The sequence below is a fragment of the Cygnus olor genome, chromosome 2 (assembly GCF_009769625.2).
Source record: "Cygnus olor isolate bCygOlo1 chromosome 2, bCygOlo1.pri.v2, whole genome shotgun sequence".
Taxonomy (NCBI): Eukaryota; Metazoa; Chordata; class Aves; order Anseriformes; family Anatidae; genus Cygnus; species Cygnus olor.
Window position 1 is genome coordinate 96679145 of NC_049170.1, and position 27736 is coordinate 96706880.

Below are 27736 nucleotides of genomic sequence, written 5' to 3' on the forward strand. Positions count from 1 at the left end.
AGTGGGATGGGTTGTGTCCAGGCCTGCTGTTTTACGTAAGGCAGCTTGTGCAGTGCTTTGCCATAATGTCAGCGGAGGGCAATGTTGCCTTTTGGGCAGTGCTTTGAGGTCTTGTGTTAGAAAAATTCGGAATGTCAGCTAATGTGTAGTTACTTCTCAGAGGCAAATAAATAAATACTGGCTCCTGCCAGGAGTTGCTCAAACTTGAAGTGAATTGTTTTGCTGTGAGTTTGTCCCCTCCTGTGTCCCTCGCTGGTTCTTTTCACAATTCAGCGTGTGGTTTGGGGGATAAATTCAAAAGAAATCCGTGTGATATTACTGCATAATTTCTTAAAAGATTTTCTCACAACTGAAGAAAGTGGGTCAGAAACGCTAGGATTTCTGTACCAACCGAACTTCCCAGTGAAAACAAGCACAGCGTTATCTTCAGAAACTTCCAGGAAACAGGGCTGATCCATTCGGGCTGCGTTTGGCAGGGTTACTGAGGACAAGAGGAGCAAATAAACGTACACAAGTGTCATCTCCTCTTCCCTCTCCCCTTATCAACTAAGTTTTATCTTTGCCAATGCATTGTTCGGTTCCTGACGTTTTTTTCCTCAGCAATGCATTCATTCTGTAAACGTATACGTGGTTTCTGCACTTGCTTTTTTAGTCCACGTTTTTTGACATTTTTCTGTAGAGATTGAGTAAATTATAAATACACATTCATCCAACTTTTACGGTTTCAAGTACTTAGAGTTTAAATATTCTACTATGTCTATATTTTTGACAGTTTTCCTTTTGATTTGTTTTTGCAAGATTCCTTCACTGAGTTTGGAGCTCTTGGGCAGTTGGTTGGAAAACTTTTTCCCTGGTTACAAATGTGAACAGTTACTTGTGTCCATCTGATGTAGGCCAGTGGAATACTAAATTTGCATTTAAAAGTTTGGAGAAAAAAAAAAACAAGTTTTTTTTAGCCACTGTTTTTCAGAACTTAAGTTCAATACCTGCTTTATAGTGTGCAACTGATGTTCAGAAACAATTTCCTCAAAAATACCTTATTTTCTGCCCCTGTGTATCATTCACAGGCTTCACATCAAAGGGTAGAACATATTCTCAAAGCTGTGCAGCTTCTTAACAATTTAAATACGAATTTATATTCCTTCGTGTTAAATATTAATGTAGTAATATCACAAACCATCTTGCATCTCTGGGGACAGCGACATTACTGGGTCAAAAGGGTGTGCTTTGTTCCTTACAGGCATTATACCCTGATGAAAGCATCAGCTGAAGTGAGTCTTGGTGGTATTTCTGAAAAGAAAGCTTTTTTTTTTCTCCTTAATTCTATGTACTTACCGTGAAGGTTTTGGCACCCACAATTGTTTAGTTGGTATAAAACATTTAAGAATATACTTGTGAATATATTTTGACAAAATAGGATTTTTCATATTTCTAGTGGGGAAAAAAGTATTCCAATCCTCTCATATTTGTGTAGCTTTGGGGGAAATAAGTTCTTAGTCTCAATGTTTCTCTACTACTGTTTAATATGGAGGGGCAGTAGGATCTACAGCTTGATTTCATCTTCAGTATATGAAGATAACTGAAGTCTTTGTTTTGGTACTCGCAGCTTGCACCATGTTTTTCTGCAAATAAGAGTTAAGAAAGCAGTGAAAATTTTTATTTGTGCTATAAAGAAGTGTGCTAGGTTAATTTGCTTTTTTTCTGTACATAGCACAGAATCCAGTAGAAGACTGTATTGGTTAGTAAGCCCTGCACTTTGACTTTGCAGGTAAATATTTGCATTGAAAGTTAAAGTGTATTGTAGCAATCTACAAATGAATACTGCAGTTCCCGATCTGTATACCTGCTAAATAACACAGCCCGTTTCCTGATCGCAAACATAATACTTATCTGTGTTATGTTTAATTTATGTTTAGTTCATCCTACTAGATGAGATTAGCGTTGCTGCTGTAAAATTGTATTTGAAAAAGCCAAGTCGTTTAAGAAATTGGTATCTTACCCATTTGGTATGTTAAGAAAATATGAAATCTGAGGCTCCTGTGGAAATATTTTCACCAAAACCTACTGCAGGCATTTTTTTGAAGTTCCCGCTATCTAGAGGCTTGTGTGATTTTTCTGTGTAAGCAAGCATTGTCTGTGCTTATAAGCAGGACAGGTTAGCCCTGTAATCTTAAAGCATACAGCCAGAGGGTTTTGAGACCTCGCAGGGCAGCTGAAACCCTGAAATCCGCAGATGAATTTGCGGTCACCTGTGTTTAGATTAGATGACAGCCAACAAGAAGAATATTGGGTAGTACTATTTGTTAGATAAAACAATAGTCCAACTGTTACTGTTAATCATTGCTGCTGCTTCAGTTATACACGAGTTATACCTAACCTAACACTTGCAATCACTACAGCACGAGTGTACCAAAAAAAGTACGCTAGCTCATTCACCCGCTGAGCTGGCCCGTTACCACAAACCTAACCAGTGCTATCAGCACCTCCGTGCAGCAGCACCACAGAGGCTGTCATCCCCTGCACCACCCAGGGGGTGACAGCGAGGTGCCCGTGCTGTTGGTGGCCCTCAGCTGTCACTCCTCTGTGGGTGCCCCGGCCGATGGGGCTCCTCTGCAAAGACTGAAGGCAGAGTCCTCTCTTCTTGCTGGTCAGCAGCCAGTGACACAACATCTTCAAAGGTACTTCCCCTGTACTGACCTGCCACGACTTAAGAAGCTCATAGGTTGCTTAATGAGGTGCTTCTTAGCAGACGGTGGTGTTCTGCAGTCAGTTTTGGCCACGGACCTTACAGCTCAACCACTAATGTTGTTTGTACACAGTCATCTTAAAACCAGCCATTAGACATTTGTGTCTGGCGGACTTCAGGTGCCACGGCAAGACTGTGCAAATGCCTCCAGAGATCTTAAACTTGCATATAGTAACGTCCAGTTATCAGTGCTTTTCCCTTGCTAGGTATTTTCTTCTACAGAAGCTGATGAGTTGTCAGGCTGTACGGTAAGATGGACTCTAGCTGCAACCCAGCAGCTTCTAGTTGGGAAATACGAAAGGATCAGTATCTTCACTGGCAAGCGTTTAGTGATCCACAGATCTGAAGGAATTGAAAATCATTGCTGGAAACCTCACCTACGTGCCGTGTACAATGATAGTTTCAGACTTATCGACAACGTCTCGCTGCAAAAGACTGCCACAATTTTTTAAGCTGATTGTAATGAAAGAAGACATCCACCGCGTCTCGTGTTTTTGAGAAGTCAATGTTTGATATGCATTGGCAACAAATGCTGGAAAACTTGACGTTTGACATTGAGTTAGTCTTTTGATAAATTGTAGACAGTGTCAAAGACAAGCGTGCCCTGGGGGCTTGCTGCTTGTAATTGTTTCCTAAAGCTGTCATACCTGTACCTGGTCAGCCACTGGCATGGTTCTGGCATAGGAGAGGTATCGGGCTCTTCCATAAATACAGAGATCCTCGTATCACGATGCTCCAGCTTTTCTCCGTGATGTGATTTGAATGTCATTTGTTTCCTGCTATTTTTTTCCCTTGGTGCCTTTGGTAAAACCAGCCGTCAGGTCTGCCTGTCTAGGCTCAAGCAGAGTTTCTTTGTAGCTACCAAGACCAAACCTAAGGCTCTGCTCTCTACATGACTCCTTGACCTGTATGCGTTTGTCAGTTTTCTACTGAAAACCTTCCTTTCCCTTTCCTATCACCCCTGTCAGCTGAAGGATCATAGGCCCATTGAAGAGCAGGTTGAAAGGCACCTCAGTGGAGCAGTCCAAGCCCTGGCCCTGCGTAGAGAAGGGCTGACTTTCTGGCCAGGGGTTGCTCAGGCATGAAACATTCATGTCCCGGTCAAGAGTTTGTATTGTCCTGCTCAAAAACTTGCACACCTATCTCTTCTGAAGTGAAAGTAAGGTGTAACTTGCTGAGATAGACCAGCAACTTTAACCCCTTTCTTCCCCCACTGCATTTTGAGGTGAAAGAGCTATGCCAATTGCAATGAAGATGAGAGCGTGCTTTTCCATGAAGCTGGGTGTTGCTGGGATAGTTGCATTAAGAACAATACATGAGTTGCTTCGTAACTGAATGATGTCCTGATGTGAGTTCTGCAGTTTTTATAAAGTCTGGGGTGTCTGTGCCAGTGACATGCTGGGCCTGTGCACTTGTGCAAGATTGTTAGGTGGCTAAAATGTGGGTTTCGCCTCTTTCTTCAGAACGCAATCATGAGTGGAAATTTTTCTTAAAGGTACAAAATTTGCCTGTAATATTTGTGCCATCACAATGAAGAATAATATGAAGAGAGTACCAGTTTTGCTTTAACTTTGTAAGAAAGTTTTATCTGTTTATTTGTGGCAGTGCTATCATCTGAAATTCTTGGTCTGACTTGCAGTTATGTTTACTGTTTGTTCCTCTCCAGCTTTTGAAGCACAGTGTTTAAAATCTTAGGTATGTTACTACTTTACTGTTGAAACATTGCATACCTTACTGGTTTGTTTTCTCTTTTTAGGTGTCTTGGCTTTTTAATCCAACAAGAAGTGAAATAACAAGTCTAGATAGTGGAAATATAGATGACATTTTAAGTGAGTACTTTGAATCTTTTTTTTACTTAATATGTCTACGGCCACTTATTGGTGAGAATCTTGCAATGTTATTAGATAAATATGTATACCCTAGCCTTGGAAATATGGATTGCAGTCTGCATAGAAGTTTTAAATACCTGTGATCAAAATTATCTCTCTGAACAAATGTATCACTTACCAAATTACTTCACTGTAATCTAAATGAGAATTTGAAGTGGCTAAGAAAAATACCTGGTGTCTTGTTTGCAGATGGGAGCACTTGATTATATAACCAAAACCTGTCAAGAGAACATTTTAAGAGTTCTCAGAAAATAGCAGCAACTGAAACCCTTGCTGGTAGGCCTTAAGTGCCTTGCTTGTTCAGCTGTGCTTTTTCTGAGGTTAAGCATTGTCTTGATTTCTAGTGCCTCATAGGAAGGAGACAAATTAGTATTTCAATTACTGTCTTAAAGTTAAACCGATGTGTATTCCTTGTCTGAAGCCTTTTTGCCTGAAAAGCATGCAATTTGCCTGTCTAGTTGTCTTCATATGAATGAAAAAAAGCAAAAACCCTTCTCTAGTACCCACCTACCACTTTAAATACTTCATAGCTTAGGGATAACCCTAAACTTCTCTGTGCCCTGAGTTTTCATTAATTTCCTGTTTACCACTTAGTTTCCTTGCTGATAATGAAAATCTTAAAGCCATACTTTTAGTACAAACTGTAGTTTTTTCCAGCCTTCTCAAAAAGTCCCTCTTCTAGCATGTTGTCTTTTACAGGCTGTTCTTAATGTCTTAATCTTTGCTTGTAGCTGCTTTGTAACTTTGTCAATAGCGCAAATTTATCTAACAACATTTCTGCTTTGTAAAGCTGTGTGACTGATGTTCTATAGTTCTAGCACTTGTCTCAATTTTTTTCGATATCTAGCCCATTACTAGTAATAAAAATCAGTTTACAGCATGGTTATTGTGCAAAGATCACAATTTATTACTGAGGAGTGTATTAAAGTGCGTGTCCTCCTAGTTCTGATATCTTTTCCTTTTTTTTTTTTTGTATTTTAGAATGATGTATAGAGCATTATTTTGCAACCTTTTCATATATACGTATAGTATTTTTTTTTCAAGCGTCCCTTAGTATTGGGGAGGTTTGGGGTGTTGAAAATTTCTGTCACCTTTTGCCCTAGTATCCACCTTTTTAGCAAGTCAGGCAGTTTTAGATAGATCAGAGCAAGTTGCGCAGGCAACCTGCATGTTGTCATTCTTCTCACCCGAAGAGCTAACCCTTAACACTTCAGCTTTTAACTTTTTCTTCTAACACTTAAGAATACACCATATAATGCTTGAGAGATACTAGAGTGCAGCTTCTGGGTTTGAGTGCTTTAATTGTAAATCAAGACTTACTTTTGGTCTCATGTCATTTACTACTTTTGTGTCTTAAGAATTGACATCTTTAATATCTAATATATCAATAAGGTCAATAAAATACTTGACTGGAGGCCTCTTTCATCACTTTCCCACTTGCTATAGATTATATTTCAGATAAGATTTATCCTAGCAGTTTTCTAGTGGGCTGTGTGCTGAATAATCTAGAAATATTAGTTTTTACTGTTTGTATGCATATTGTTATAATCTTAGATTGAAGTGCTAAGTAGTTTGCCTCACAATGTGACATTCTTTTCTTCTTCCCTTCCCAGACAATGCAGATGTTGCTTTAGTTAATTTTTATGCTGATTGGTAAGTTACATAAGTATTTTCTTTTTTTCCCCGATGTTTAAACTTTTGCCTGTTGAAAACTGTCATGTTTGGCAATAGTATCGTAATTAAAGTTACAGTGGTATGTCACTTTCAAACTGGATCTTTCTTTTTTTATTTGTTTGCTTTCATCTTGATTGCTTCGCCTTCTGCTGTTCTAACACCTTTTGTTTCATTCAGGGCCTCCATGAGAAAAAAAGGGTTCTGTGACAGTAAGGAATAACACGTTATGTGATTGATGTGTGGTGGCTTTCTTGTTTGTTTTTCTCTTCTCACAGCAAGAGAAGTTTCATTAATTTTTTGGTCTCTTAACATATGCTAGTACCCAAAATATTCCACTTTTATTTTCCTTCAGCTTCGCTCCCATACATATGTGCTAGTGAACAAAAAGTCTGAAATTACATTAAAAATCAAATCCGTCTCTAATATGGAAGCCCTTCCAAGTGAGAAGTAGAGAATTGAGGGATGAAATCTGAGCAACTAGAAAAGGAAAGAGTTTGGGGTGAGGCATTATGAAAGACATACTCTGCTGGAACTGTTTAATTGGATTTTTTTTTTTTAAAAATTGCCTATAAAATTTGTTATTAGAATTAATTTAAGCACCCGTGCCCTATTTTTTTAATTGTGTTAGAAGTAATTTTAAATGTTATGTTCCAGCATTAATACTTCTAAAGGAACCTTTAACAAGGGGGAAAACAGAAAAATATTCAGAGGAAATAGAATTTAACATGCAAATTAATATAGAAAATGAGGTCAGAGAAATAAATCACTTTCTTGTTTAAAGTAAATAGCTTTATAATGTAAACCAATATATAAACCAAAGTATTATTATACTTTAAATATTCTGCTTGCTGTTTTGCTTTGTGTGCACAAAATGTTGGCCATCAGAATCAAATGTCATCTAAGGGGATTAAACTTCTAATTCCTTTCACCTCTTTGACATTCCACTGTATGTCTAAGCCTGTAGGTCCATATGGCCTAGAAGTAGCAAGCACACAATTTTAAAGGAAAAATTACCAGTTTGCCTTTACTGATAATTCATTTAGGCGATTCGTATTAATTTAAATTAATTTTTAAAAGCGATTTTGAAAAATTAATACCCACTCTTTTCATATAGAATGAAATTCTCAGTGAAGAAGTTTTTAATGCCTTCATTTAAACTTTCCATAAAGATAAACGTTATACCAAACTAAATCAGTTTAATAACCTTTGTATATGCCTCTGTCATTTTATAGACTATTTTTATGTTCAATTAGTTTGCATCTGTTCATTTGGTACTGCAATTTCTATTGATATGAGGCACATTTAAACCAATAGAATTTTATGTAGAGAGATTGCATTCATTTACCAAGTAAATTGCTTGAGATTTCTTTCTTTATAATGATGGTACAACTAACTAGGTATAAGGTAAGTAATTAGCTCTGATATCTTACCTGTTCTGTTTAGAATTGTACATTAAAGGCTGTCCTTTAAAATAAATAAAACTTTTAATATGGTTATTTTCAGACTGTGGTCTGCAGACCCCTCACAGATCATGGACTACTTCTTGGCTATCTTTAATAAAATCTTTTGAAAAGCAAACCTAATGAGAGTAATTCTAATACACTGAAATTTAGTATATGCCACTGAGAAAATAATGTTTGGATTTTGCAAAAGACAAATTGCGGGAAGCTATTTTAGAACTTGATCTAGCAAGATAACAGAAGTCTTTATTTTAGGACCATGTTAGCACAGCCCCTGCTGCAGTCCCTGCTGTGGTCAGATCCTCTCTATAGCGGGCTTGCTTTCAACTGGAAGTTGTGTGTTCATTTTTAAGTTGATTCACTAGTTGATAACAAGCTATAAATTTAAACTATTGCAACCTTAATGATGATCGTTATATATAGGCATTCAGGGGTAACCCCCCTAATATTGTATACTGCCAACCTACGACATAAATGAATTGAATGAGAACAGATCAGTTTTGCTGATGTAGATACTCTGCTGTAAGAGTGGAGGACAATGAGGGACAAAGAAACACGTATATGCTACATAAATGTGTAATGTACAGTTGTGCTGGCCAGAGTCAGATTTGCCTTAGAAGATGAGCCTAAGCCCTGTTTGTATTTCCAGAGCAAAACCTGCCTCTACACTTGGAACATTTCCTGCTCTGGGCAGTGTTTCAGTGTGGGCTGGTTTATTGCAGGTTTGCTTTTAGAAGCCGTGGTGCAAGGTCTCATGCTGACAACTTCCACAGTGCTGTTGCATGTCTTCAATTGAAAATTCTGCGATGTGTTTAGAAGAACAGTTTATAAAGTTACTTTATTGACATATTAATAACGAACTTGCGCACTAGTGTTACCATAACCTCCCCAAAACCACCAAAACATCTGGGGCCTCTTTAATCTACCAACATCTACTGCCTTTTTCACGGTCAGAAAGAGGATTTGCTTCAAAAGTTGACATGGCTGGAAGAAGGGTCCCATAGAATTTTTTTATTCATAGTGATCTATTAACAGTCTGTTTAAGTAGCAATAAAATAATAAGCAACACTTCTGTTGTTGACCCATGTAAAGTTATCTCTCTGATATTTCTTGAAGGTGATTGTTGGTGAATATTTTAATCTCAACAGCCCAAGTCTTTTTACTAGATTTTTAAAACTCCTTCTCCACAGATAAGTCAGTTAGGAAAAACAAATTTTTAGAACAAATTTTCTAAATAGAATGTATTTTCTGAAGACTTACAATTGACTAATGTTGTTTCTTAAGCTAATAAAGCAGGGGGTTGCATCTTGAATTGTTTTTTTTCCCCACCTGAGTTCTTGAAGTTACTTTCGAACCTATTTTTATCCAATCAGTTACTGGCATGATTACTAGTATATATTTTGTTTGTTGTACAGCAGCTTTTCTTTCCTTTCTTTTTCCCTCAAATATTGAAATGTTCTGTGAGTCATCAACCAAAATATTTCAAGTTAATATTTTGAAATATTTTTCTCTTCCACAGGTGCCGCTTCAGCCAAATGCTGCATCCTATTTTTGAGGAAGCTTCTAATGTAATTAAGGAAGAATATCCAGATAAGAATCAAGTGGTGTTTGCTAGAGTAGACTGTGATCAGCACTGTAAGTAAATCCTGATGTAGTTTTTCTTTTTCCTGTGATATCCCACCAGTAGGCTATTCATGGAATTGAAGTATAAAAAAATACTAAAGAGCAATCTAAAGTGTAGTTAGTTGAACCTGATCCTACATTTAGCCCAGAGACAGTTGCTTGTATGTATCAGTGAATCTCTTCTTCCAAATTTCTCAAGTCAATCTCCAGTGCTGTTTTCTCATTTTATCCATAGACATGTATTTGTATGTTCAGAAGACAGTCACATTTATTGAGAGGAAAAAAGGTCTGCGGTTGTAAGAATGAATTGGGTTATTGAGGAGTCAGAGAAGCGCTAGTACAGCACAACCAAGAAGAAGAAGCAGCAGCAATTGTCAGCATTGACAAGATGTTCTGCTCAGCTCTTCGCTCTGATTAAGAGTCTTGGTGGACTGCAAGCTGCTTTTTGCACTCCTGGTAGTAGAGTTGTCCTGAGCTGTTCTGCTTTGCTGTTTGTACACTTATTGATAAAAGGTAGCTTATTTTGATGTTCCTGTCCCCCTAATTACATGAAAAAGATAAGCTAGAATTTACTTATATTAATCCCAGAAGTTTTTTAATCTCATAAAATAATCCTATAATAAGTAGGTAGCAGATGTTCGCTACATTCTACTGGAAAACAAAAGGATAGCACTGAGATTATTATGGTGTTTTTTATAGCGGAAGGTCTGCTTTACTGTTCTGTGCTTCTGGAAGAACAGCATTTGTTGGCATAGTTTCTTTACAGTAGCTTGTAATTCCCAAAGAGTAGTAACAGCTGCAAATGGCCTCAAATCCCAGCAGAAATTCAGTTCTGATACTGATTGTAGTATTTGGTCTTTACGAAACTGTTGGTTTGTAAGAAGAATTACACCTGGAAATTTGAATTGCTCTTACTTTGTAGCATATCCCTGGGATTTACTATTGACCTAAAAGTTGTGTTTTAGTGCTGTGTTCCAAAAATGTGGAGAGAGAACCTTGTAGGACAAAAAAAAGTCATTTGCATCTCTCTGAAAAGTAACTGATTCCATTTACTTGTGCTTTTTTTTCCTGTTTTGACAATCTAACTTTTTTTGTGTTTGAGGGGATTTTTCCCTAAGTAAAAATTCTTGGCTTGAAAGGTGTTTGTTCTCGCTTGCTGATTTGAAAGTCAGTAAGTCCAAATGAGCATCTTTCACTGACACCATTTTGTGCTCGATTTTGTATGCATACATGGAGGTGCTCAACAATAAGAGCACCTGTTTTGTGATCTTGAAAGAGATCTCAGGTATAAAAAATACGTTTAAGGAAGCGAACAGGATCAACCAGGTATCTGAAGTGGAAAGTAAGCTGACTTTTCAGACTGTTAGGAGTGACCAAGGAGATTGTCTTGTCCCTTCCCAAAGGTCAGTAAGACCAATTTGTGACCACAGGAAACCTAAATGCCACTGAGATACAGGATGCCTTTTAAAGCCTCAGCCGGGAAAGAGGCATGGTATTACTCACCTAAGGTGTAATATGAAAGGAAGGCAGCCGAATGCTTCAAAACCGATCTTGGAGCGTTAGGGACGTGTTGAAAAGAAAAGTTGATAGAAAAGTTTGAACATATATGTTCTTGAAGAACAGTTACATTGTGCACACAGTTGTAGAATCTCTAAGCAGATCTCCTTTTGTGTAGAACAGCACATTTCTGTATCTGCCTGTAGCATTTCCAGAGCAGCTGCAGCAGACAGGGTGCCTGCCGTGTGCTGCACAGAATGCCTTTAGTCTCCTGGACTTTTAAGTCCAAGAGGGTTTTGTTTGTTTGTGGTGGTTTGTTTCTTTTTTGCTTTCTCATTATAATGTTGTCTCTATCAAATGTATGTTTTCCTAAACTGCATTCTTGAACAGCCTTTTCTAGAATAATAGATTACTTACTTATTTTCTGGAGCCTGGAATACCTTTCCAGGTCTAAAATACTTGACCATGTTGTCAGCTTCTTTCTCTTTCACACACAATGTTGCTCTCTTCTGATTCCAAGAGCATAGCATTAAGTATTTAAGCTTTCCGTCCCTTAAAGTCAATTTCCAAGTAAGGCAATGAATTTTTTTTGGAGTAGTATATTAAAGGCAAAGTCTAACATGCAGTCTTTGCTGAAATTTTTCTATTGAGTTTTGTCTTTGTGTAGCTCCTGCAGTACATCTCAGAATAAGTGAATTACCCCTGGTCTTTTAACACGGCAGTTGTAGAAACTAAATGCAGTTGTAGCATACATATTTTTATGTCAGCTTATTAAGTGAGTTACTCTCACATACTTGAAATTGCTTCTGCATATTCTTCTGTATATATCCAATCACTTTCATCAGTGAATTTTTTATCAGAAAATAAACTGACTTGGCTTGGGGAAGGAGAGGGGATTAATGACAGTTTGATGTTTGGTTCACTCTTTTTTTTTCTTTTTAATTTATTTTCTTGCCCTTAATGTCCTGTGTTTAATGTGTTTAACAGTCTGGTTAGCTCGTCTTTTCATAGAGTCAATGATATTGATAAGATATCAACTGAAATTTTTAATAAAGTTCTCCCAAAAGACTGTAGTAAAATCAGCCTATGTTGTTGAGGTTTATTCTTAAGATTTACATTAACAATCAAACTCTTTACTTTGTTTCCTGTAGCTTTAGTTATTTTGGGAACTCAGAAACAGTCTTTGAGCTGCTGGATTTAACCATGAGATGTTCTTGCCTTGGCAGTTATGTGCCTCAGAAAGCTGCTTTTTCCCCAAGTATTTGAAACCCTTTAGGAGCTTGTTACTTAATCTTCTCATATGGTCATTGAATTGAGCTGATCAGAGCCTGTTGGAGAGCTAAGGCCTGGATAGAGGAGGAGATGCTACAGCAGAGATTGTTTTCCTTCCCCTGGGGGTCGGTGCAGAGGGCTAAGTGGTATGAGACAGCCAAGCGTTGTGGTCCTCCTTTTTGTTACTGGAATACTGTGGGTTCTCTGTGTTTAGTATTTGTTGTCCTTCATTTAACAAGTAGATGAACGCATCTTTTGTTGCACGAACTGTAAAATGTGCAAATTAAAAATAAAATCCTATCACGACAGACCGAGTCTCTTTTGCTAAGTAGCATTGCCTTTCTGAATTAAAATAGCAAAGGCCTATGTGTCATTCCTAGTTTCCAGTGTTTATTTGCTGGGTAGTAAGCAATGGTACATTTCATGGCACACGTTTATTGGGTGTATTCTAATGTATAAGTATTTTAACTTTATAATTTTAATGTATGTAATAAGTGATTGCTTTTTTCTTTTTGTAAGAAGGGTGGATGTTACTATAAAAACTGGCTTGGGCCCTTCTGTAGTAGTTTACATACTTTTTTCCTGTTTTAGCTTTGTTTTTGGATGTGTCTATGTATTTTAGCAACACTAAAAGGTATATGCCAACACTTTTGGAGGTTTTGTGCCTGCAGATTTCATACAGTTAGCAGTTCACTATGAAGATGATGTGTGAGAGATGGCAGATTATTTGCATTACAAATAGTCTGTTTCTTGAAACCAAGACTCTGCAGGGAACCCAAATAGCTGATGTCAGGCCACTCAAAAATAGCTTTCAAATGGTCAGCTAGGCATAGATACTTTCCATTTAATGCACTATTATTGAAGCACTCTGCAGGTCCCAACAGCTCACACCGGCTTCTGAGGGCAAAGCAAATTAAAGAGAATTATTGATGCGCTGCCAAATGTTTGATGCTTAATGACAAAACCATCATTCTGTCTGCTCTTATAACCAATATAAAGATGTTTCTCTGGGAAGTGATAGTTAGGCCCCAATGTGATGAAATACAAATTCTAAATATTAACAGTCTATTAAGCCTCTGTATGTGTTATGGTTTACACCGCTTTATCAATATCATGCAAGATAATTATAACTGAAATGTGTACGTTAAATCATTAATGTACACATTTTGCTCATTACGCTGGTGTGAAACATACATTAAAGGTAAATCTGTTGAGGCAAGTACTCTGTTTGTTTCCAAGACTTTAACCTTTTATAGCTCATAAATATCTAAGCTGCTCTTCATTGTTTGCTGTTCAAATCTTTGGTTTTTTTTCTGTTCAATTTAATAATACTTGGAATAGAGGTGCACATTTTTTTATAATATAATACTTAGTTAAAGTGACCTTCCTTATAAAATTATAAATCTTTCTGCATATACATTATTAGGAAGGTTTTATTTTGTTGTTTTTGTTTATTTCTGGGTGGTGTGGGTTTTTTTGTTAACACAATTAAGCAGCAAAGTTAGAAACCTACTTAGTACTATGGATTTACTATATTTCTGTTTTCTTGTAAATAAGTGAATATTGCAATACAGAAGAACTCATGTTTCTGGAGGAAAGTTTGTATTATGAACAGTTTCTATGAATTCAAAATTAAGATTTCTGGGACAGGATTCTTATAAACTCAAATATATATGGGGGTTTAACACCTACTGTACTATTATTTTCTTTTACATAAAGGTTTCTGGCTTAAAAAAATAAAAATAGAAAAATAATAGCTGGTTTGAATCAGTCTTTGTGCTTTGAAATAAAACTCGCAAGTGGGATGTTGAGATGCTTTGCTAGACAGACTTTTCTGGGAACTCCTATTCTTTTGAAGTATGTTAATGAACTGCTGATCTCTTTGGGTCTAGCTGTTCCTGTAGTGTGTGCTAATGTCCTAAAAATTATTTAGACTGCATGCTGCTGTGCGGTTAAGCAAAATAACTTAGTGTCATGAGTTTGGGGGGTTTGTAAATGAAATTATATGAAACTGTAAACAAGCGTAAGTATTTTGTCGTGTTCCTGCCATTTCAGCTGGGGAAAAAATAATCAGTCTGAAAGTTATCTTTAGGTAAAAGAAAAGGGGTTGAGAGGTTGTTGATGGCTCTCCTCAGGAGAGCCATTTTGTTAGACTGTGGGAAAAGGTTATGGGATACCTACTGATGAGGCCCCGCTAAGAGAAGGCAAGGCTGTTGTGAATGCTCCTTTACAGCAGAAGGTGGTCTAGATTTGCTGTTTCCCAGCTTCTTACTGGCTGATTTTGATGTAGATCATCGATTGTTTTTCTTGTACCTGTTTCGGGCCAACCTGCAAGTCACCAGTATTGTAGTCATCAGCATAAGATGCCCGGTTTAGATGGTCTCTCAAGGTATTTTCTAACTCTGCTTTATATGGATATTCCCAGGTCTTGTGAGTATGTGCAGGTGTCATGAGAGAAGTAATTTTGCAGGAGAGAATTACTAAGTGTTTTATAACACAGCATTAAGGTAAATGTAGTGCCACATCTGTGCAAGAGTAGCAGGCAGAAAGGCTGTTTTAAGTGAACTAGAACAAAGGGGGAAGAGCTTGAGAAATAACAAATACCCTAAGTTAAAATCACAGAATCACAGGATCGTCTAGGTTGGAAGAGACCTCCAAGATCATCTAGTCCAACCTCTGACCTAACACTAACAAGACCTCCACTAAACCATATCACTAAGGGCTACATCTAAACGTCTTTTAAATACCTCCAGGGATGGCGACTCAACCACTTCCCTGGGCAGTCCATTCCAATGCCTAACAACCCTTTCAGTAAAGAAGTTCTTCCTAATATCCAACCTAAACCTCCCCTGGCGCAACTTTAGCCCATTCCCCCTCGTCCTGCCACCAGGCACGTGGGAGAATAGACCAACCCCCACCTCTCTACAGCCTCCTTTAAGGTACCTATAGAGAGCGATGAGGTCTCCCCTGAGCCTCCTCTTCTCCAGGCTAAACAACCCCAGCTCCCTCAGCCGCTCCTCGTAAGACTTGTTCTCCAGACCCCACACCAGCTTCGTTGCCCTTCTCTGGACTCTCTCGAGCACCTCCATGTCCTTCTTGTAGCGAGGGGCTCAAAACTGAACACAGTACTCGAAGTGCGGCCTCACCAGAGCCGAGTACAGGGGGACAATCACCTCCGTAGACCTGCTGGCCATGCTGCTTCTTATACAAGCCAGGATGCTGTTGGCCTTCTTGGCCACCTGAGCACACTGCTGGCTCATATTCAGCCGACTATCAACCAGTATTCCCAGGTCCTTCTCGGCCAGGCAGCTTTCCAACCACTCATCTCCCAGCCTGTAGCGCTGCTTGGGGTTGTTGCGCCCCAGGTGCAGGACCTGGCACTTGGCCTTGTTGAACTTCATACAGTTGACCTCAGCCCATCGGTCCAGCCTATCCAGATCCTCCTGCAGGGCCTTCCTTCCCTCGGGCAGATCGACACACGCACCTAACTTGGTGTCATCTGCAAACTTACTGAGGGTGCACTCGATCCCCTCGTCCAGGTCATCGATAAAGATATTAAAGAGGACTGGCCCCAGCACTGAGCCCCGGGGGACTCCACTAGTAACCGGCCTCCAGCTGGATTTGGCTCCATTCACCACAACTCTTTGGGCCCGGCCATCCAGCCAGTTTTTAACCCAACGAAGCGTACGCCAGTCCAAGCCACGAGCAGCCAGTTTCTTGAGGAGAATGTTGTGGGAAACGGAGTCAAAAGCCTTACAGAAGTCAAGGTAGACCACATCCACAGCCTTCCCCTCATCCACCAAGCGCGTCACTTGGTCATAGAAGGAGATCAGGTTCATCAAGCAGGACCTGCCTTTCATAAACCCATGCTGACTGGGCCTGATCGCCTGGTTGCCCTTCAAGTGTCGCGTGATGACATTCAAGATAATCTGCTCTATGAGCTTCCCTGGCACTGATGTCAAACTAACAGGCCTATAGTTCCCCAGGTCTACCCTTCGGCCCTTCTTGTAGATGGGCGTCACATTTGCTAGCTGCCAGTCGACTGGGACCTCCCCTGATAGCCAGGACTACCAATAAATGATGGAAAGCGGCTTGGCCAGCTCCTCCGCCAGTTCGCTCAGTACCCTCAGGTGGATCCCATCCGGCCCCATCGACTTGCATACATCCAAGTGCTGTAACAGGTCGCCAACCATTTCCTCGTGGATAGTGAGGGCCACATCCTGTTCCTCATCCCCTTCCACCAGCTCAGGGTACCGGGTATCCAGAGAACAACTGGTCTTGCCGCTAAAGACTGAGGCAAAGAAGGCATTGAGTACCTCAGCCTTTTCCTCATCTTTTGTAACTAAGTTTCCCCCCGCATCCAGTAAAGGATGGAGATTCTCCTTAGTCCTCCTTTTTGTGTTGATGTATTTGTAAAAATGTTTTTTGTTATCTTTAACGGCAGTAGCCAGATTGAGTTCCAGATGAGCTTTGGCCTTTCTAATTTTGTCCCTGCACAGCCTCGCAACATCCTTATAGTCCTCTTGAGTAGCCCGCCCTCTTTTCCAAAGATTATAAACCCTCCTTTTTCTCCTAAGCTCGAGCCACAACTCTCTGTTCAGCCAGGCCGGTCTAGTTCCGCGCCGGCTCATCTTTGGGCACGTGGGGACAGACCGCTCCTGAGCCATTAAGATTTCCTTCTTGAGGAGCGCCCAGCCTTCCTGGACTCCTCTGCCCTTCAGAACCTCCTCCCAAGGGACTCTGCCAACCAGTGTCCTGAACAGCTCAAAGTCAGCCCTGCGGAAGTCCAAGACAGTGGTTTTACTGGTCCCCTTCCTGATTTCGCCAAGAATAGAGAACTGAACCATTTCGTGGTCACTCTGCCCAAGACAGCTCTCGACCACCACATCTCCCGCCAGTCCGTCACTGTTTGTGAACAGAAGGTCTAGCGGGGCACCTCCCCTGGTAGGCTCACTAACCAGCTGCGTCAGGAAGCTATCTTCCACGCTCTCCAGAAACCTCTTAGACTGCTTTCTCTGGGCTGTGTTGTACTTCCAGGATATGTCTGGGAAGTTGAAGTCCCCCACGAGAACAAGCGCTGACAATTTCGCGGCTTCTGCCAGCTGCCTGTAGAACTCCTCATTTGTCTCCTCATCCTGGTTCGGTGGTCTATAACAGACCCCGACCAGGATGCTTGCCTTGTTGGCCTTCCCTCTGATCCTAACCCATAGAGACTCAATCTTATCATTCCTAGCCTCAAGTTCCTCAACATCAAAACACTCTCTAATATAGAGAGCCACACCACCACCCTTTCTGTGCTGCCTGTCCCTTCTGAAGAGCCTATAGCCAGACATTGCAGCACTCCAGTCATGAGAGTGGTCCCACCATGTTTCCGTGATGGCAACCAAGTCATAGCCTGCCTGCTGCACGATACCAGCCAAAGACAGATTTCAGTTCTCTTCTGCAGTATGCCCTGACAAAGTAGCCCGAAGGACTTCAAGAGATGTGATTGATCTCAAGTGAGCAAGAAGAATACTCATTTAGTAGTAGTCTCTGCTTCCAATATATAGCTGAAAGAGCTTGCTGCCTTTAAGACAGAAGGTATTGTACAAGGGGTGAGGAAGAGCTAAGGTGGTCTGACACAGAAAGAGATCAGTGTAAGATGCAGCAAAGTCAAGCTAGCATACTGGTTTGTGCCAATATTGATACAGCTTTTGAGGCAAAGAAGGGATGCACCCTACACAACTCCTGTAACAGTCATCTAAAAATTAAGAAATGCAGTAGTTTGGGTTTGTTCTAGTTCTTCAGACAACATGCAGAACCTCATTACAAATACACTACGTGTATTTTCAGAAATTACTGCTATTGGTTTTGAGTTTTGTAACTGATTTTCTTCCAGATAACTTTTCAGTTGATCCTAGTCCTCTGTTCTGCATGTGAATTGCTTTGGGTGGTGCCTTATATTATGGGGTGGATGTTTAGGAAAACTGTGAGTGTTTTTCAAATCCTAGTGGATGTGGTTCTTGAAAGGAAAAAATTCTCTGTAAGACAGTCTGTAGGCTTAAAATAATTCTTTCTTGGAGGTAGTATGAATTACGACCCTGGAAGACTGAAATAGTGGACTAAGCTAATGGTGGGGTTGTACCCAGATAGTTGTAAACGTTGCTGATCTTTCAGTGGGAAGAACCTCACTAACTACCTTGTGGGTGGGAGTCTACTTCAATAGCACATCCTGATGCACTGTTTCAGCATATTCTTCGTTGTACACTTAATTTTAATTGAGTGACAGTGGACTTTGGATTCTCGGTGAAGTGTTATGTACTGGGTGAACTCTCGGGATGGTATGTTGTGGTGCTAACCTAGGGCAATGAAGTCTGAAGCCATCCGAGTCACGTTAGAGGCTGCATGTTTGCTTGAAGGTGTAGCTTAGTTGAAGTGTAAAGTGCTTTGTGAACAGTCCGACATGCCCCCCCCACGGATTTCATCATTCCTTTCAGTAGAGGAATACACGGTGCTCAGCAAGAGAAGTGGCTGACCACCCAAGACATACGCTAAAAATAAGGATCAGAAAAGATAGCTCATAAAGAATGTTTTCTTGGCTAAGCTTGCTCAGAAGACAGTTTGGAGACTTAGGGAACATAAGTCTAAATTTCAGGTTTCATGTAAAGGTATTTTTTTTGCTAATTTTTCCCCAAAACAACAACAGAAGATACTAATCCCTGTTGTAAGAGGCAGTCTTCTCTTCCGTAGCTCAGGATAACTATCGATACAGTGCATTTGTGAAGAGAAATAAGCAACCATGAAGACGTTCATGTTGGAGCATACTGAATAAATGGGAGAAGGTGTGGGCGGTTTAGGAATGTTTTCACGCCAACATGTACAGGTGTGAAACAGGGAGGAGAGAGTCACTTGAATTCAGCAGTTGTTTGAGCTCTGCTTTAAGCTTCTGATTCGTAGAAGATGAGAAAAACGTCAAGTATGTCAGTAGCTTCCTCTTGTAACTAGTGTGAAACCATTCTGGTGGCATAGGTAGTAGGCCTGTGATTTGATGAGTAATTGGGCAAAATATGAACTCAAGGTTTGAACCATTTAAAGAAAATATGATGTTGTAGCTGGGAGACTTTTTCTTTCTTTAGGTAGATTAGCCTCATCTGTTTCAAATAACTTTGTTCATCAGAAGATGGTCAGTGAGAATGGCTGGAAATATTTTAAAAAATTAATTTAGGATTTACTATAACTAATGTGATCTATGAATGAATTCAAACAATATTCCATGTATTTGCATTATGTATTTCCAATTTTAAAAGGAATATAATGTAGTTGCTCTGCTTGTGCTAACTCTACCTGTATCAAATGCCAGGGTTTAATGAAACATTTAAGATTTACTCTGTTTGACTTTTGAATGAATTCAAACAATTTTTCATGCACTTGCATTTTATATTTTGTAAGAGGATGGTTTTCAAATACTTCCTTGTGTAGGACTGTCATCTCTCTGTGTTAGTTCAAATACCAGTATTCATGGGATCTCAATGTAATTTATAAAGAGCATGCAAGTTCTGACTTATGAAGTAATGTTTGAAATCACTCTTGGCAGTGGGAATTTTATTACCATTATTTTTTTATACAACGTCCATGCTTGATGAAGATTCACAGCTTTAGGGACTGCAATCTTTGTCCCGGGTAATGTTCAAGATCTCTTAAGACATACTCTCTGCAACACATGCATCCTCATATAACTATGGAAATACTTCGAAGAAAAAGTACATGTTGTGAGGAAAAAAAGGGTAATTTTGTTGTTGTCTTGCTGTGGAGGTTTGTAGTGTAGTAACAGTCTTTAATCTCAATGTCTTTCTGAGAGGCCCGGGGCGGGGGGGAAACCTTGATATGTAGGGCTCCTTGTCTTTCATCAGACCCTGGTCAAATTTTGATAAGCTGCCAGACAGTCAGGCCAAAGGTCCTTCTATCAAAAAGGGAGAAAGGCAGCAAATGCCCGGTTTGCTGGTGTACTTTTTCTTCTGGTGAGTAAATACAAAGTGATCCTTCTTGCAGGCAGCTCTTACGTACTTCAACTAGAAAGTAGCAGCATTTGGAAGGAAGAAAAAGTATTGATCTGATACTTAATAGTGAATATGTTGGTAGGTACTTTGTCTTTCTTTGAGAAACTAATATTATTTTGAAATAAAAGTACTCTGAATTAAGATAAAATGTCTTTGCCTTAACTTTAATCAGTGCATTAAAAAAATCTAACAGGGTATTTAGGAAACAGGTCAAATCCTTTCTCATACCACAATTCAACCTATCAATTTTGTCTTTTTTATAGTGAGGCACGTTAGGAATGGAGCTTAGTGAGGCTCCTAAGCTTACTGGTTGGAGGCATATTCAAGAATGTTTTGGTGGAGTAAGTGTGGTTCTCGTCCCGGCCATGCAAATCTTAAGTTCTCAGACTGGTACAAAGATTGTTTTCAGTAACTCAAGCTGCAAGTGATAACTTTTTCACAGCAATTAAAGCTGCTGATGGTTTCACTGAGCGTTCTCACTGAATGTTTTTTGTTCTCTAATAAGTCGAAATGAGATGGAGAGCTTTATGTTCTGGAGGACATAAGTTGCATGGGATTTTAATTTTGTTTTGCAGCTAAGAGATAGCTAGCTCCCCATTTTCAGTACATTGCTTGTGACGACTGCCTTTATATAATAGTTTACAAAGGACTTCTGTCTCATTTCTTTAAGAAAGAAAAAGAGTAGGAGTAAGATAGCAAATCTGCTTCGTGGTAAATATGTAATCAAGAAGAAATGACGTTCTTGTCAGGGTTAATTTTCACATTTTTCAGTACTGTTCCAGATACGCTGCTGGTCAGAATCCAGCCTGACCCTCATTTACTTGCCTTACTACTGTGGGGCCAATCCAGGTCACTTGGGATGTACACTTGGACTTTGAAGGAGTTTGTGAAAAGATAAGAAGCACAAAGGGCACAAACTGGAACACAAGAGGTTCCATCTGAACATCACGAAGCACTTGTTCACTGTACAGGTGACAGAGCACAGGTGCGGGTTGCTCAGAGAGGTTGTGGAGTCTCCCACCTTGGAGATCTTCCAAAGCCTCTTGGGCAGCCTGCTGTAGGAAGGTGTCCCTGGTTGGGCAGGGGCGTTGGGCCTGGTGGCCTCCAGAGGTCCCTTCAGCTCGGCTGGTCTGTGATCCTGGGGAAGGTAGTGAGATGTGCATTCAGCCCGCGGTTTCAATATCTTCCTCTCTTCTGCTGACTGAAAAAAACTTGTGTCTCCGAAGGATAAATAGGTCCATTAAAGTTCACTTTCTCTTTCCTTGAGAGAGAAAAAAGCAGAAAGGAAAGCGGAAGAGGAGTGGCTGACTGGAATTAGTCACCTCCGAGGATAAGGCAACTCTGGAAAATGGTCTGAGTGATCGTACCTTGAGATTCAATTGGCTTTTAGGTACAAACAAGATTGACGCTTAGGTAAACTGTATCCCATCCTGCTGTTTTAATAGAGGACACCCAGTTTTCACACAGGTACTGAGGTATTTTGTTTTCAGATACATTTCTGGGGAGGAGAAAACAGAAGGAAGTAATTAAACCAAACAAAAAAACAGAAGGAAAGTGGATGTGGAAATCTACTTGGCATTGCATGATTTGTCTCTATTATTTGTTTTTAGCCCTGTTTTCCTAAGAATCCAAAGCTTATACAATGACATTGTTTCTCCATTTGCTCCTTATAAAACTTCTTGAAGCTTTTGCTGAATTTCGACCACATCTGAAGGAGGGAAAAACATTCAAAGCTATTAAGTACTTACGAACTTTGTTTAAAGTGGTTGCTGGATGTTGGAGAGGTACAAGAATAGCTTCTGCACTATACAAAAGGTTGTGGTAAAAAGAGTGATGGATTCTGTTTGTCATGCCTTTAACCACTTACTGGTTATATTTTCCTTGTCAGTGCATAGCTAGGAACTACCTCCAATGCCTGTTGCAACTTTGTGTCCCAATTATTAATCAAATTAATTGAGGGACAAAGGGACACTTGAAATATTCTGAGGTGTAGTGAAGAACTGGATTATTATATTAGTAGTGATTGAAGATATGGGACATAGGAAAGTGGGCTTCATTACTTCTGCTCAGCTTTCTTTGCTCCTCTTCTAATTGTTCTGTATCGTTAAAAAACCTTTGTTTGTTATTACTCTTTTAAATTTGTAATTAAACAACATATATAACAGATCAGCTATTTAACTAGGGGTGAAAATAGTGCTTTTATGTTAGACTAACACAAACGTATATTGCATCGTTGAATGAAGCACTATGCTTCATGAAGGCAGTCCAGGTCTAAAATAAAGTTGGGCTCCTTGGACAGATGTGAATGAAGAACAGTCTTTAAGGGAATGCCCACACTACTTGTATACAGATGTTCTTAATGATGAAAGCTGAAATCTTCAAAACCTGAACAGCTCAGAATTTGTCACAGCTGTCTTCTGGACTTCTAAGCCAAAAGAAATATTTTGCACAGCGTTCACATTCTCTAGAACAGAAGAAGTGACAATTACATTTCCAGCACTGTGAGATAAAAATCATAGTAAGTTTAAAAAAAGATGGCCTGGTTTGTTTTATTAAAATGTTCCTGTGTGGATTGACTCAGATTTTTGGGAGCTTTTACGATTCTCATTCTCATGTTATACTGTCATAGTCTTAAATTTAAACTGCTTTTTTGTAGTTGTTCACAAGAAGTGTACTATGTGAATATAGTTTAGCAGAGTCTTTAGTTACCTAAATTTTGGTCATGATTTTTTTTATGAAGGTCGGTACATACTGTAGCTGCTATCCATTCTCTCCCCTACAGTGACTTTTTTTAGTTTGCTCTTTAAAGAGGTGGGCTACTGGCTCAGAGATTCCACTTCTATGTGTGTGTATAAATAAATATATAAGATACTGTGCTCAGGGTTGTTTTTTTTCTTAATTTCTTTTTTAGCGGATATAGCTCAGAGATACAGGATAAGCAAATACCCAACACTGAAGCTCTTCCGGAATGGAATGATGATGAAGAGAGAATACAGGGGCCAGAGGTCTGTGACAGCAATAGCAGACTATATCAGGCAGCAGAAGAGCAATCCTATTCGGGAGGTCCAGGATTTGGAAGAAATTAATACTGCTGATGTAAGTATTTTGATTTTCTTCCTCCTAAATATGTTTGTGTTTTGTTTTTTGTTGAACAAGGGAAAGATGATGTACTTGAAGTACATGTTTAATAGTTTGGGGATTTTCCATTCAGAAATATTGTGAGTGACTTTTTGAACGAGCATAAAAAAAAAAAAAAAAGGATTACTTCCAGTATTAGGAATTATTCCAATATAATAACTCTTCCAACTGCATTAGTTTTGTTACAGTAACACCACTACCAAATTACTTGTTTTACTTTTAATCACTTGAAAGGAATTGTATTTTGTATTTGACAAGGTGATACTTTGAATATTTCTCACTGGAAAAATATTCATAGTAAGGCTTCTGAATATTAAAATATTAGTCTTTGTATTAATACACACCATCTGACTGCAAGAGGAAATGTTTTATACGGTTGACTATTGAATGAACAGCATTTCTGTATTTAATGTCATTAGGGAGTATTGATAGTTTCTGATACATTAGAAGTTATCTCAAATTAACCTTTGCTTTTACAGCGCAGTAGAAGAAATATCATTGGATACTTCGAGCAAAAGGACTCTGACAATTACAGAACTTTTGAAAGAGTAGCGAATATTTTGCATGATGATTGTGTATTCCTGTCTGCCTTTGGGTAAGTTTTTTTTAAATGCTTCGATTGCATGACTTCATTACTGAAATTATGTTAATGAACTGTGTGTGGCTTAATTAAATGGACTTCTTTTAATAATTTCAGTGTGGTATAACTGAAGAGACTAGGCATCCTCAGATAAATACACTGAGAAAAGTGTAGGAGAAGGAGGAAGAAAACTCTAATCCTAATGCTTGTTGTGAAATCTAACTGATTTACCTCCTCTTCCTTTTTTGTTGCTCTTTCTCAATCATTTTAAATGTAACTGGGAAGGTTTTAGGGGAGGTTGCTGGGCAGTTGTGTCGCAAAACTCCTGCTTCTTTGCAGGGGAATAAGTAAGGAAGAGTTGGGAAAGTTTTTGGCAGAAACTTTATCAGTTTTGTGGCTTTACTGACTGATTCTTTTTTACAATCTTTTTTTTTTTCTTTACAATGTTACTGTTTTCATAGTCTTTTTTCTTTTTGTAGTTTTTTTCCTTTTTTTTTTTCCTTGTAAAGAGTAATTCAGGAGTTTCTTGCTTGTTTCCTCTTAAGTTTGGGGAAAAAATGCCCGATTTCTGTGTCTGGGTCTGTGTCGTGCAAGTTTTATGTCTCTGCACATGTTAACAGTTTAGAAAGGCAATTGTACTGATGAGCTGCGTGGTGTTAGCCTGGAACAACCTTAAGAAATTCAAATTTCTCCTTGTTATACAGATTTACACCAATGTTTAAAAATATTAAAAGATATTCACTGGGGAAAGCAGAATAAATTGGGAGTGAGTGATTTTCTTTTTAAGTAGCATAATAAAATGCAATTATAGACTCTTTCTGCAGTGTTTAATGTGCCAGCAGCAACCAATTTAAAGTGATTGGGCATTAATGTGAATGCAGTGGTTTGCAATCTACCCGCAGTTGCAAGATCAGGAATTTGTATGGATTATACTAGCTTTTATACCACATACAGTTGCCCTAAGGGTTTTTTGAATTGAATGTAGCGAATGAAGAATAGCAAAGCAACTGGATCAAGGTAGAAAATTTTATCTGTCTGAAGAAAAATTTTTGTCAGTCTCTTATGCCTCTTGAAGTCTTTTTTTTGTAAAAGTCTTGGAGGCAAAGAGGGGAGTGTTTGTAACATACAGGAGTACAGGTGGCTTTCCCTTATTCCACTTCCTAATTAGATATCCTATGACTGTGTAAACAGTCTTGGCCATGGGAGAATAATCAGATCTTGTGCAACTGATGTTGGTCTCATCCCAAAGAAGTGGCCATTATCTCAGGCATGTTTTCTGACAACTGCATCCGTTCTGGTTCTCAGGGCAGCCAGTCTGAGTTACTAATAGAACTTGGAATTATTTTGACCCCCTCAAATGACTTTAATCATTTATTTCAGAAATGCCTTTTAAAAAAAAGGAATAATTAGAAAGGTAACAATACTTCTAAGGTTCTTTCCCCTATTGTTTGAATCTGTTAGTCCTTGGTTTGCTATTTGTCAGCCTGGTACAATGAGCAGTAGTCTCCCAGCACTCAGTTGTTAACATTTAATTGTTGGATGCCGCTCTTGAAGTAGAGGCTGCTTTTTATTTATTTGTTTTTCCTTTGTATGTAGGCAGTAAGCAAGCATAATGGAACAGATCAGAGTTTGGTTATTTGTAACCTGCCCTTGTTACTTAAGGTCCTGCAAAGAGGCTTGTCATTTCTGACTTCACCAGCCTTGTTTCTGTTCCCTTTCTAGCCTGGAGCCGTTAGGGTGTTAAAGTGAAGCCTTCCAGACAGCAGTCCTGGAAACTAAGTGTTTTCAGCTCTGAGTGGCTGCAGCTCTCAAGCTTCCTACAAAAAATAACGTGCAAAAAGATTTCCAAGGGAGTCTGCATAAGTGGTTTCTATTGAGATTATAAATAGCAAAGTGTTTCACTGGGAGCTGTCCCTGATCAGTCGGACTCTTCTGACTCAGCCTCCCAACAGGCCCTGGGAGGGATTTCTGACTTTGGTATGAACAAAGAGTTTGGCAGGTATTGTGGTATGGCAGATATGACAGTAATGTGAGCCATCGTGTTCAAACTTCTGGTAGGCTAAAAGTGAAACAGATGAGTTCGGCAGGAAAAAAAATAATTCAGTCAAGGTAGAACTGTTCCCTGCTATGTCAAAATCGTTCTGGCCTCAGGTAGTTGTAATAGCTTATTTTTAACCAGCGTTAGTGCTGCTTAGTTCAGGATCATCTAGATAATTATTCTTAAATCAGCTGATCTTTACAACTCTGTTACAGTTTGTGAGGACCACAGAGCAAGATGAGTGAGAGAAGAGTTGTAAGCAGAAGGAGGTAGGAGGTGCACTGACGAAGAGACACCGGAGCTAGTATTTAAAGGTAGAACTACAGTAGGGCAAATCTGAAATGTTCATAGGAGTGAAAAACATGGCTATGTGCTGTTGTGCTGCAGCATACAAAGCCAAATGCAGAAACAGAAAACAAGCCGCCAAAAATTACGTTTATCTTAAAGGTCTGTGATGAACTGTAGATAATTCAGGGAAGAAAGTGGCATATCTGAGAACTGTTTTAATTTTAGCAAGCAAATGTGAGGGGTTTACATGGTTCCAAAAGGCTTGCTTTCTAGGTTATTGCTTCAAGGAGAGATGAAACTCAAACTGCTGGTGTTTCCATTTGGGTTGTTTTGAAAAGAAGTATCTTTAGGGATTCAGTATTTCCTCCTCATGTCCCCACTTTGACTTGTCTGAAACAAATCAGTCACAGTTGCAGCTACTGAAATGGAAGTACACAGAAGAGGACTCTTGAGGGTCCACAAAAGGCCTAGCCTATAGCTCGTATTTCCTAGCAAAGTATTACCAGTTTATCAGCAGTGATTGGGCAGGGGCTTGAATGTCTTCACTTTCTTGTTATTTGGTGAAGGATTGATTGGGATGTAAGTGGTTCACCTCAGTGATGATGATGATTACAAAGAAGCCTAATTTTTTGTTCTTGGAGCAGTCATACCTGGAATACGAAAATGCATTTTAAAATACACATCTCTAAGCTGGTGAAAATAGTGATAGGTGTAACATACTAGGCAAGGCATCTTTTGTACATGCTATGAGAAGGATAACTGGATCAAATAAAGTAAACGAAACACAGGTACTTTGAATTAAGCCTTGTGATGTCTTTTTTTGCTTTGCCCTCCAGTTCTTTTCAGACCTCTGGGAGATTTACTTCCTCCTGCAGCAAGATAAATTAAGATTTTTCCTTTGTTCTTTTTTTTCCTCCCTTCCCTCTTAATCAGTCTTCAGCAGTGTTTATATTGAGTCCATAGAAGAGATATTATAACTGAAGAAGCTGGAACAGGGGTTGTCAGCCTTCCCAGAGGTTGACATGCTTTCCTTTCCTAGTCTGTGCAAGAAGGAGAAGAAATAGATGGTTCATCTCATTCTCTGGAGGCGTAATCAGCCAGCTGGGTCTGTTTAGCTAGCTTCAGTTAAGATGGCACAGCAAGGCATGGCAGAGAAGGCAGGGCATCTCTCTGATGTTGCATGCCTAGCAGTCCCTATCTATTTAAATAAGAGATGATCAATTCTGGGGTTCAAGGTAGCAGCTTTTGGGATGCTCTGTTTTGGTTGAGATTTAAGGAACCACAAAACATGCCAGAGGTGAGGGGGGAATTCACTAAGGTGTAATGCTAAGCTGAATATCTAGGAGGAGCTGCATGTGTTCTCCAGGCACACGTGTACCATCAGTGGTCAGAAGCCACAGGCTGCATCTTGTGCTCTCTGTCCATTTTATCCTCAAAACAGATCTAGTGTGGCCTTGTTTGCTCTCCGTCTTCTCATTAGCTGTGCCAGTAGAGT

General features: G+C 39.3%; 1 protein-coding gene across 1 annotated transcript in view; it reads left to right on the forward strand.

Annotated features, from left to right (window-relative positions):
* The window catches only part of ERP44 (endoplasmic reticulum protein 44), a 55343-nt gene that overhangs the window by 15833 nt on the left and 11774 nt on the right, over nt 1-27736 (forward strand). Inside the window, exons 2-6 of the mRNA XM_040549409.1 lie at nt 4503-4575; nt 6249-6288; nt 9289-9404; nt 23109-23293; nt 23815-23930. Of these exons, the coding sequence (XP_040405343.1) occupies nt 4503-4575; nt 6249-6288; nt 9289-9404; nt 23109-23293; nt 23815-23930 (530 nt within the window). The remainder of the gene's footprint in view (nt 1-4502; nt 4576-6248; nt 6289-9288; nt 9405-23108; nt 23294-23814; nt 23931-27736) is intronic.